The sequence below is a fragment of the Pyxicephalus adspersus genome, chromosome 7 (genome assembly GCF_032062135.1).
Source record: "Pyxicephalus adspersus chromosome 7, UCB_Pads_2.0, whole genome shotgun sequence".
Taxonomy (NCBI): Eukaryota; Metazoa; Chordata; class Amphibia; order Anura; family Pyxicephalidae; genus Pyxicephalus; species Pyxicephalus adspersus.
The window spans coordinates 66,295,144-66,307,730 of record NC_092864.1 but is presented as its reverse complement, the minus strand read 5'-3'; the positions used below and the strand labels follow the sequence as shown (position 1 = coordinate 66,307,730).

Genomic DNA, 12,587 nt, shown 5'->3' with positions numbered 1-12,587 from the left:
ATACCAGTGGTCGCCAACCTTTTGGGTTCTGCGGACCATTAAAATTACCGGCTTCTGACCGCGCATGTGCAAAGAGCTGGGTGGCAATCAAAGGGGGAGAAACCTCCCCCGTAGTGACATCATCATGACATCACCCCGCCCACTCCCCCATCTCAGGCTTAGATCTGCGATGGGAGAGTGGGCGGGGTGATGTCAATCCAGAGACACAGACCGCCTACTTCCCTGAGCCAGGGATTTGTACAGGGGACGTGGTCCGCCAGCAGGGTCGTCGCACCCCGCCAGCAGGGTCCCTTTCCTGACCCCACTCTGGGGGGCCACCGGACCCAGCCGCGTACCACCAAAATTTTATCGCAGACCACTGGTTGGCGACTGCTGCACTATACGATCGTTCATGAACACGTTGTTTTTGTATCACTCAGAGCCATTATTTCCTGTACGTCACTTCTTCCAGTACATGTCACTTCCTGCATCTCTCAAAAAATCGTATCTAATGTGTGTACATTATTGGTGTTGGTGGATTATCCTTGAACGAATGTTTCGTTACAGCATGTACAGAATCGTGCACAGTACGATTGTTCGTTAACACGTTCTTTTTGTATCACTCAAAGCCATTATTTCATGTACAGAATCGTGCACTATATGATCATTCAAAATAATTCTGAATAATCGTTAATCTGTCAATAATCATTTGTTTTCTAACAATTATTGCTAAAGTTTAGTTCGTCGAATGGTTGGCGGGTGATAAAATCACAGAAGCGCCATTCTTCGTATTATCCTACAAGTACTTCTTTTGGTGATGTATTTTAACATCGATGATTACCATGAACGGCTGTTGAAGATGATGGTGGTATTTTAAGAAATCATAATTATGGTTATAACACAGCATATTTATATAGCCCCCATATATATAGGCAGCCTTTAAAAAGTTCAAAGTCAAGTTCCGGGGGTCAATTACCAATAAGCAAAATAAACACGTGCTTGGGGCATCAATGGAATGGGGGCACCACAGAAATTTTCCATAGTTGAATTTACCATGGTCTATTTTCGTATCACCACCTTTCTCACAATTGTTGACAAACTTGAAACTGACATGAGAAGAAGAGGAGAGATATACAAATAAACAGCAGAAAGGTTTTCTTTTCTAAGTGATGTGCCACATAATGTCACTTCATCATCTACTAACATTGGAAGGTATTCTCAATGCTGTCAAAAGCTGATTGATGCCTACCCAGAGGACTTCAACAGTCATTTCCCAGCTGAGCTTCAGCAGTTGCATTTATATGTGCGCCATAAGTTCAGAGCAACCAAAAATGTAAAAAAAAAACTTAATTAATGCTGAACCTTATAAAACAACTGTAGAAGAAAATATTAAGTGTGCCTTCCCAAATGTACACATTGGCTTTCGTATATTTTTAATATTATGGGTCACAAATTGCTCAGCTGAGCGTTCATTTTCTCAGTTGAAGTATATTAAAAATCCCATCAGAACAACTATGCCACAAGGCAGGCTGGATGTCTTATCTCTATTAGGTATAGAAGCAGATGTGTTACATAAAATTAGTTTTGGGGATCTGATCAAAGACTTTGCAATTAAAAACTAGGAGAAAACTTTTCAAATTTAAATAAAGTGGAAGTATACAAAATTAAACATTTTTTTCCATCTTACTGTAAGTTTTGTTTAATTTTGATAAATAAAATTTTATTTTATGGTTATTGTTTATATTTTGAATGACAAATTTTGGGGCCCCAAAATCTTTAGGAGCTTAGGGTCCCAAGGGGCTTAACCTGGCCCTGGTCATGTGACTATGTTAGCTAAATTCTTTGCAGGGGCCAGTTTTAGTGACATTGTTATTATGGAGGTGTAATGTGTTTTGTCAATGTAGAAGTGTCAATAAAGCTCCTATCTGTAGGCAGTGATTGGTGGATGAGAACCAATCATTGTAATGCTATGGAGAGGAACACCGCCCTTCTCATGCAGCCTTCCACCCTAGGCCGCGCCCCTTGATCACATGGCCGTGACGTCACTCTTCCTCCGGACCTCCGCATTTTGTAGCGTCTACCATGGTAATGGCGGAAGGCACCGCTGTATTGAGAAGAAATAGGCCGGGCACCAAAGCTCAGGTAATGACTCCTCCATAGCGGTTTATTTACACGTTTAATTGGGTTGTTCCGCACCCCTAGAGGCCGGGCTTCAGGAACCCGCAATGGTGACAGTATAGGAAGCGATTTGTGTGTCTGCTATGTACAGGCCTCCCTGTTCTCCTCTGTGTGTGGGGAGGAGGACGGTGCAGGTAGTGCGATGGTGGAGGAGACTACAGCCGGAGTGTGGGTAGACTTCAAGGCTGAGGAGTGTCGGCTCGGTGTGTCAGACATTGCTCTTCCAGTTCCACCAGCTGCGTGCGCGCTCCCGTAGGATGCTGACTATGCGCGCTCTCGTAGGATGCTAACCGTGCGCGCCCCCCAGCGACTAAACTGTGACAGCTGAGCAGCCTCTGGCCCTTGCAGCTGTCAGTCTCCATATTGGGTGTACGGGACAGGGCATTCCATGGGGCCATGCTTTGATTCTAAGGTGTTACCCAGTGCTGGGTGGCGGACCAGTCACCAATATTTCTTGTTCTCTCTGTAATATACATAATGACTGGTCATGTCTTCTCTTGTACTGTGGAGGTGGCCATCTTGGTAGAGGCAGGGTATAACTTTCTGATGTGAGACTTTCTCTTGGAAACAATCAAAGTGTCTGCAGAGTTGGAGAGTACATAAAGCAGAAGCAGGGGGATGGTTGCGGTGAACCAAACTCAAACAAACACACCTTTAAGCCCACAGATCCGTCCGCCTGGCGCAGAGAAAGCGCCGACATCTTTTTTCTCTCCTTGGTTCTGCTTTCTGCGTCACCAGATCTTGCATCAGAGGTCAGGTGGCGTAGGTGCGGAAAAAGATTACTAATCTCACTGCGCATGCAGTTTTTTCCTCCATTAATGAAAGATGCATGCCCTGATCTCAGGGAGCAGCCAAGAGCCTCCCGGGATACCAACGTCACGCATCCCATGTGCTACCATTCTTGATAACCTCAAAGTGGAACTAAACCCAGATATCATTGGTCATCTTTATTGGGCAAGATAACCATACATCATCCTGACACGCGCAGTGCAAGCCGTAATTGCTGTGTTTGCCTGGCAAGTTGATGCTGCACATGCTCTGCTCAGCGTTTTACCAGAAACCTGGAGCAATCTGGCGGCTAAGTTGTGTTATTGCAGATGAGACATGACCTGTCCTTTCTGCCATAATCACCTGCCTGACCATACAAACTTTAGTTTCACTTTAACCTCCCTGGCAGTATTCCCAAGTGTGGTTTGGGGTGAATTTTCCATACCAAAAGCAGTAACCTGAGCCACACTCGGGTGTGGAATTTCCAGGGAGGTTAGAACTCCTAACGTGTTCCCACGATCCAGCAGCTTCCTCCAGTAATGTCCCCGGCATCCTCCAGCGATGCCCGGCGTCTTCTTTCCCTGCCGATGTCGGCCGGGCATCTGTGAAGGCTGGTGATGCCCAGTTGGCATCTGCGGGACACATTTAAACATTGGGGGCGCGAGGCCAGGGGAAGCAGATGCCGGCCAGGCCAGTGAATGTATGCCTGGAGGGCGGGAAATGTAAAATAATGAGGATTTTTAAATGCACCGCTTTTGCATTTAAAAAGCCCCATCAATCATACCGCCAGGGAGGTTTATCGCCAGCAAGATGAACAATAAGCAGCCCTTGTCATCCCCAAATCTTACATAAAATCCTGCAGCATAATGTACATCCTTGGTGCCAGGATCAATAAACGCTCATTGCAGGAGTTATGTCATCCCAGCCCGGCCAATCAAAATCTCTAAAAAAGGAAGCAATGTTTGTGCTGATTGACTCATCACTGGAATGTAAAAAGTAAAGCAGTGCTCAACCCGGATCTTTTTTTTTTTTTTTTTCCCAAGTTTTGTGGGATGAAATTGTAGGTAGGTGGCAGCCCCTGTTTTGTGACCCAAATCATCAGTAACCACCTTAAAACACCCAGGTGGTTGGTGAAAAGTTCTAGGTGGTGCACCCTGTTAAAAGAGGCTGTGGAAAACACTGTAAAGGTTCCTCTTAGGTAATTATTCTTCAAGGATCAGTACTGTTACTATGAGGACTTTTTAGTTGGCTTCTAACATCTTTAGAAGTACTGGTTTGTTTACATTAGAAGGCTGGCAGGCTGCTATAGAACATAGGAAGAAAACTGATTTCATTGCCTCTGTTGATTATTCTGAAAGTTAATTGCTCCATATACCCACAACTGCAAAGATAATTGTGGGTGTGTGCTAAAAGTTTGTTTACCACTTGTTCAGCATATGTAAATGTTTTGGGAACCTATTCTCTTTATTGATTACAGGTTTTCCCATTTTCTTCTTCAGTTTTTCCCATTTTCTCCTTTCCTTCAGATTTCCAAACATCTTAATATCTGATTTTTAAAGTTCAGTATTCTCCCCAGAATCTGGGTGGGAAGAAGCTGTAGGTGGGTAGCAGCCCCTGTATTGTGATCCAACTTTTCAGTAATTACCCAAAAACAGCCAGATGGTTACCAGCTAGGGCTAAAAAGGGCTGGGGAGAATACTGAAGTTTTTCATAAGTGAAAAAGAGTGTCAGGGGTGAGTGCACTTTTAGGACACCCAACCATAGTGTGCCCAGATGTTATCCAACATACTGAACTAGCTGTGTTTAACCTGCTGAGATTTCAGTCTTTAGCCAAGTCAGCTCCAGATAGCCGCCAGTTGAAATTCCTCACAGTTCAGTCCTATTCCTCATCTCATGCATCATGATTTCTGTTTATTGCAATGAGAAAATAATATATACTCCTCGGGATGAGCAGATTTTGTTTTTCATTAGAAAGAGTGTGGATTTTGGCATGAATGGGAAAAGCAGGACCAGGCAGGGAGGATTTGCACAAAGAGGAAGTGACCATGGCGGAAGTATCAAGCTTCACAGGAAAATTGGTGGAGGAAAAAAGGGTCCATATAGGATGCCCTAAAAGTTTTCTCACCCTTTAAAATCTCTTTGCCTGCTACATTGGTGAAAAATAAGTATTGTAGCCTTTAGTGGTCTTTTTAAAGTGGAACTTTACTGGAGAAAATTACTTTTAAAATATTCTGTGCAGGCGAGTTGTTTATTGCAGGAAGCAAGAGTGATGTCTCTTGTTCAATAAAATAGATTTATCTGCCTGTTCACTATTTTTTACATTGTACATTCAACTCTCCTTGCTCCGTTGTGGGCACTGGCATCTGCACTCCCGGTCTTCTAGCGGATTCGGGATCTTTGGTCATCCTAATTGGCCACGCTGGAATGACATAACTTAATTAATTCTTGGTAGCTGGATATGCCAGAATCGTACACTGAACTGTGCATATGCTGCTTATTGTACAAGCAGGCAGGTAAATATGCTTCAGTGTTTTCACCACCATTTTTACCTGGGTGCACCACCCGGCACTTTTCAGAAACCACCTGGCTGTTGTTGGTGATTACTGAAGAGTTGGGTCACAATACAGGTGCCGACCACCTACCACCCAGCTTATAAAAAATTGGGTTTAGCACTGTGCTTTATTGCGGAAGTCTGTCCTTTCTACAATAAACTACTTGCATTTTTTTAAAAGCATCATACCACATTGATTTTTAGGCATGGGGGACCTTCCATATTTCTGCTATCCCGAATTCAGAATAGGAATAGAGCAACTGTACATGATCAACTAAAATACAACTTAAAGAAAAAGCTTATATAGCAGGGTAAAGTGTGTTGAAAAGGATTATATTCTTTTACATGCACTTTGTGGATCAGCCATGTATTTTCTAAGTTAGGCATGTGGGGAAGGACAAGCTGAATTTTTTGCCATAGGTTTATTTCTAAAGCCGATGGATCTGAGCTTTAGAAGCATCAAAGTATTTAGTTGGTGGTATACAGGTATTCCATCCCCAGGACAAGTGATTTTTGTACTGCCCTCAAACCCAAAATCCCAAAACTGTATAACATATACATAAACATTGAAATCGAAGGGCATCTCTGTTTTACAAAAGGCTGAGATGTCCCTAAATTTCATTATTCATATGATGTGAAAAGCTAGTAAGGAATTAAATGGCGGCCATATTATTGGCGGCCATACTAAATTTCAGATATCGGTAGCTGAAATTTTAGATGCAGTTGGTATTGCTTTAGTAATTATTTTGATTTCATTTAGGTTTGTTATATAGTTTTGTACAGTTTATATTGACTATAAATGTTTTTTTTTTTTTTTACAGGACTTTTACAACTGGCCCGATGAATCCTTTGAAGAGATGGACAGTACTTTGGCTGTACAGCAGGTAATCTAATAGGTCATGTAGTACATGCACAATTGTGTGTTCCATGGCTTTGCTTTGGTATCACCTCTGTAAAATAAAGCCTAAACAAAGCCACAAATAGATATGCTTCAACTCAGAACCCATTACTATATAACTATTGATAGACAGAAATGCTGTGCACACCTGCAGAAGTGAGCTGGTATTTTCACAAAGAAGCAGTGTGTACAGGCTGGCTGACACTTTTGCCACAGGAAGGAAAAAATAAAACTCATGCCTTCCAGAATAGAAGCTGCATGCATATTTGTCCTAAATAACCCAAACATAATATCGTCTGGTTATAATGATGCCAATATGAGCATATTGCTTCTTTTCAAGGATTTAGGATAAGGACGATTCCAAACTGTAGACACAAGCGTAAATGTAATACGTGTTTATATATTGCTGTTTGGTGTCCGTATGCAAATAGAGCCATTGTAACTGCTGTGCATGGGTGAGGCACATATAAACTCCCAACAAAACTCCAATATATTTACATAGTAATATAGATAACCATCTTGAAAGGAGACGCCTGTCCATCAAGTAACCCTTTTTTATTTTTCTATCAGTGTTAGTCTATGGGAAGCAAAACAACTTGACGATCTGACTCAGTCAAGGAGGTTAAGGGAAGTTTATTACAGTATTTTACTTTGATGCTTGTTTATCATATAGTAGCTGTATTTGGTACTTTAGTTGTCCTTAAAAAAGGTCAGATTAGACCTGCTGCTCTGATAGAAAGGACGGCCAATATACATAATGGGTCTGGTTTTGCATGATCCTGCACTTAGGGGATCTTTTGCTGTATGCTGTTTCACATTAACACACAAGAACAAATGGTTAATAATGACTGCAAATTTGCCACCCTGCCAGATTCACGTGGCTCTTAATGGAGTTGTGTACACTGGTCCTTGAACATGCACATGCATGTCAATTGTTCAACAATCATGGATGGATTATGTATAGGGAGAATAAGGCTTTGAGGTGTCTTTCTCTTCTTAGTTCCAAGAAAAAAATGTTTTTAAAAAATGGCATACAAGTGTCACCTGCATAATTTTTTAATAATTCCCCATGTTGACATTGGAAATATTCCATATTTTATATTTTTTCTGTATTTTTTTCCCATTTTTTTTGTACAGTACATCCAGCAGAACATAAGAACTGACTGTTCAAACATTGATCGAATTCTAGAGCCCCCTGAAGGTCAAGATGAAGGAGTGTGGAAATATGAACATCTTAGGTATGTAGTCATATTTTTCTCATTTAATATTACCACCATTTTTGGAAAAAGGGCCATTTACTGCTATGTATGTACGGGGCCTACTGGGTTCCTCTTAGGGTTTTGATTTCTGTATTTATAAAATTACCTAAACCTGGGCATTTACTTACCTGTACTTTTACTCTCTGCTAAGCGCTATGTGCTACACAGGGAACAATACTAGTGAAAGAGAACTGCGCTGTCCACATAAATCAGAATGATGTTAATGTGTACATCAAAGCTGCACAACACACAGAACACTTTGGCAGTCGTATCTCTCGATACACGTCCTTTACTATGAATTCTGGCCAAAAAAACATGTAGTGTTTTTAATTTTTACAGATCAGAATTGAACTGCAGCCAAAGCTTGTTCAGGATAGTGTGTGAATGTGTGTGTAAATAATTTATATATGTATATATATATTTTTTTTATTATTATTTTGTTTTAAATGTTGAGTTTTCATATAAACCTTTCTTTAAATATTTTATTAATTTATGATTATCTTTCAGGCAATTCTGCCTTGAACTCAATGGACTTGCTGTTAAACTCCAGGTAATATATTTTGTACTTTTAGTATCCACCAAATATATGTATGTATTCAATTTATTTACATTCAGTGTACTAAACAAAAAAGGGTTTTGGCAAGGATTATGGCTCCTAATCCAAACTGTTAGGAAATTAGCCATGTGTTTTTGTATTTGCAAGCAATAAGTCAGTGTAAGTGTTGTGCAAGAACTCATAGTAAGGTATGAAAGGTTAGTTACAAGTGCTTTTTAGCATATTTTGACATGAAAGATTCTTCTTGAAATTTTGAGAGAGATTTATTTGTTCAGTCATTGGACCTGGTTAATTTAAGCTCTCCTAGGCTGGAACGATCCAGCAAAGCTGGAATGGGTCTGGTCCAGTATTGAAATAATTTGAAGAAATTCATTCCAGTTTTGTTGATCACCCAGGTTCACTGATGAAAGTTTATCCTCTCCAGCCTTGGGGAGCTTTAATAAATCGGGCCTATTACAGTGTTCTCTCCAGCCCTTTTTAGTGGGGTCTGTGGCTCTGGCCAATCTTTGAATTTGCCATTTGTAATGCTTAATAAAAACTAAATAGGATTTTGCTGGCATGCATTTGTAAATACACATCAAACACAAGAAATCTACATTCATGGACATGTCCTGAGCTCAGCCTGCAGAAATGGTAGAGAACATGTTACACATTCAGAAGAAGCACATTCTGTTTGTTGGATGTCTTTTTGACTTGGCTAGTAATTAAGAGCTCATATCCAGGGTATCCAGAAAAATCAGAATTCAAATAGAAATTTAGCGCAATAGGGATTTCTTAATATAAAATGAGGGAAATTTAAATGAGTGCCATATTTATTGTCCACAAAGCTAAAGGTGTGACCTGGTTGGTAGCTTTTGCTGCAGCTCCAGTTTGCACAAATATTGTCTCCTGTAATTAGCAGCTTTGGAATTTTTGTTGTAAGGAGGGCTAAAAATGGACAAAAGAAATCGTTCTACAGCTAATCAGGGGAAAAATAAAACCCCTTTTTTTAGCTTTCATCCCATTAAAGTTTGTAAATATTATGAAGGATTTAGTGGTGGTGTTAATACGAATAATTGCTATTCATGACATTTCCTTATTTCTTTCTTTTTTTTTTTTTTTTTTAGTGTCCTGCCATAGATTACACAAGACATACACTTGATGGTGCTGCATGTCTTTTGAATAGCAATAAATATTTTCCAAGCAGGTAAGTTCATGTTGTATCATTAGTTTTGCTGCACTCCAATGTTACTATTAAGACACAGAATCAGCTGACACAAATATTTAGGGTTCTAGATTTTTTTAACGTATTGTGCCATAGTGCGTTGCTTTCATTTTGAACCACAACACACACTGGCACGCTGTCCTATTTTAGGGTCGCTGTCCATTTTGAATGGGCTGGCTAAATGCAAGCACCTTCGGGCACTCTATTCAAATAGGTAGGTAAGTAAAGAAAATTTGGGACAGCTTTATAACATTCACTAAACAGAAAATTCTCCACAGGTGATCTTTTCTAACAAAGCATTTGTGCTGCAACTCTTTGTTATTTTGTTATTTCAGCACATGCTTATCACAGTTCACTTTAGAATTGTATGATCTTTGGTATTAAAGACATTGAATAGGCTAAGTACTGGGAGCATAAAATTTATTTTTTAATTTTATTATAAAAATATTAAGGAATTGTCTTGCATTATGACTCAGCTGCTCTTTAAATTTATTCCCAAGCTAATGAACACTGAATGTTCATTGTTAGAAGGACATGGCATACAGGGTTTTTTTAATTAATATTATTTAAGTCGTCTGGCCACCACTGAACACCCTGTCCCTACTCAGAGTTAACGATATTTAGGTATTAATCGTTACCTCTAAATAGTATATATGTCATGCAGGTTTGTACAGCTTTTCATTTTTCATTATTTGGTCAATAGGACATTTTTCTTTGGAAGCTTTGAGAAGCAGGGAAATTACTTTAACACTGGTATAATTTTACTGGTTGCTCAAAGCTACAATCTTCAAAATGAGTTGGGTTCTTCTTTGATTGCCCAATCACAGCTTGTGTGCTTTTGTAATAGTTGGAATATTGTAGATGTTTTTTTTATCCGTGTAGTATAGCACCTGAAGAAAAGTCTCTATTTTTTTTAAACTGGAAACACGCCTTTGCTTTTTGCCTTCATGCAGTTTGTGTTAAAATCTGCAGAAATTTGTTAACATGCATATTAATGTGAGTACGTATGCATATAACATCTATGCAATGTAATGTGTATTGACATGTGCCTTGATGCGTTTAGGTTGATTTTAATGTGAAATGCATCAGAATAAAGCAAAAGGTGTTTTGGGGCCCTTGAGATGAAAGAAGTGGAAACTGGCTGAAATTTTTTTAGTTATCACCATACACTGCTTTATCTTATGTACTAATATGTCAATGTTGTAATGTGTTTTTTTTTCTCTCTCTTCATAGAATGAAACCTTTTTGTGTCATCGGTTCACTAAGTTTGTGATGAAATATAACCTTATGTCCAAAGATAACCTGATTGTTCCCCTCTTGGATGAAGAAGTGCAAAATTCATCTGCTAGAGAAAGTGAAGCATAACTGTATTCCTGCTTAGATTATTGAACACGAACTTATTGTTGATGGATTGGTAGAACTATTAACAAATCTGTACTGTATATATCTTTTAAATCGAGAAAACTTCATATCTTGTCTTCTAGTGCAGTAGTTATCAGCCTTTTTCAACTTTTCTTGACATAATAGGGACTGCTTTTGTTGTGAGGTTTTTTTTAAGCTGCCAATATGTTTTGTTAAGATATTGATCACATGCAAAATTATTTACCATGTTAGGGAGAAGCAAATATGTATTGGCAAAGTACCTTAGAGTTATACAAAAAGGCAAAAGTATTGTCAAATGGGTATCTTGTATTGGCTGATAGAAAATGTATTTGCAATGCAAGCTGTCTGACAACCATTGTATACTCTTAACAAAGTAAAGAGTACATTCACACAGCCTTCAGTTTGTAAATGCCTGATGATTGGCCCTAAAATAAACTACACATGAAGCTACATGATGGCATGTAGTAGCAATCTGTATCACATGATCATACAGTGCTCCAATCGTAAAATAGCTACAAGATGCTACTTGTGTAGCTTACTTCTTATTAAGCAAATATTTCAGTAGCACTACTGAGCTACTACAATCCTCTAGCTGCAATCTAATCAGGTGGATGCTAGCAAGTGGTTGGATCTCTTAGTAGCCATCTGTGTAGCTTTAGTTTTTGTTTCCAAAGCTTGCATTGCTTTTTTACCACCCAGTAGTATTTGCCTTTACATATTATCAAAATACTATAATATTTCATTTTAAATAGAATGGAATGTTTTAATATTTCACAAAAGTACTGTAGCATGCAGTGAATTGTCTTCTGTTACAGAACCTGTAATTGTGCATCATTTATAATAAATATTTTATTTAGTATTTTTTTTTCTCAGCTCAACAGCAAAGTGTCCATGAAAGTTATTTTAAATAAAATTACTATGTGGTATGTACTATTTTTAGTATTTTTTTTTTTAAAGAGCTGGGATATATTTTGTAAGTAAAATAAAATGTGGCCACGAACCATGTAATCTAGTGTACTAATATATTTTTATAGAAAGTGCCTCCTGGATCCTCTCACTCTAATGTATTTTTAAAAAAGGGACAAATTTTGATCAATAGGTTACTGGCTCATAGCATCTCCAAAATGGCAGGTCTTGTGGGAATTTCTGTATTCAGTGGTTAGAAACTTCCAAAAGGAATCAAAAGGACAACCAGTGAACCAGCGATGGGGTCATGAACTAAGACATATGTGCTGGGGGTATAACATGTCCTCCTAATGGCAGACATCCTTTTTGTGTTCCCTCAGCAGCCTTTTTACCCAGAATCAGGCTCATATACACCACGACTAGTAATGAAGTGTTGCTACTAGGTAGAATATAAATACCTAGGAACAGAGGCTTTTCCCACTCAGCTCTAAAAACCCTCTGAGTAACAGGACCCAGAAGAGAGGATCCTAAGAAAACAGTTTGTTTTATCCATATATATTAACATTTTTCCTGCATTGGTACAAGGTATGTGTACTCCATAACCCCAACTCTTTACAACACATTATATTTTAATATACCCATCTGTCATGTTTGCTTTGGATAGATATACAGTTAGGTCCATAAATATTTGGACAGAGACAACTTTTTTTGTAATTCTGGTTCTGTACATTACCACAGTTAATTTTAAATGAAACAACTCTGATGCAGTGGAACTGCAGACTTTCAGCTTTAATTCAGTGAGTTGAACAAACAGATTGCATGAAAATGTGAGAAACTAAAGGCTTTATTTTACACAATCACTTCATTTCAGGGGCTCAAAAGTAGATGGCAATTGCCTTAAAGGC

At 38.9% G+C, this 12,587-nt stretch overlaps 1 protein-coding gene across 1 annotated transcript; it reads left to right on the top strand.

The window, feature by feature from the left end:
• Positions 1–1,993: 1,993 nt before the first annotated feature.
• Positions 1,994–11,707, top strand: MOB4 (MOB family member 4, phocein). The gene is made up of 7 exons (XM_072419152.1): positions 1,994–2,121; positions 6,298–6,360; positions 7,512–7,612; positions 8,141–8,183; positions 9,296–9,375; positions 10,097–10,223; positions 10,627–11,707. The coding sequence occupies exons 1-7, from the start codon at positions 2,062–2,064 to the stop codon at positions 10,756–10,758; spliced, it is 606 nt and encodes a 201-aa protein (XP_072275253.1). The 5' UTR covers positions 1,994–2,061; the 3' UTR covers positions 10,759–11,707.
• The last annotated feature ends 880 nt before the right edge of the window (positions 11,708–12,587 follow it).

Bases quoted from the DNA above. Each gene is read 5' to 3' on its own strand.
- MOB4 (XM_072419152.1), top strand. From the start codon at position 2,062: ATGGTAATGGCGGAAGGCACCGCTGTATTGAGAAGAAATAGGCCGGGC. The intron at 2,122-6,297 runs GTAATGACTCCT...TTTTTTTTACAG, and splicing joins GGCCGGGCACCAAAGCTCAG to GACTTTTACAACTGGCCCGA. The intron at 8,184-9,295 runs GTAATATATTTT...TTTTTTTTTTAG, and splicing joins GACTTGCTGTTAAACTCCAG to TGTCCTGCCATAGATTACAC.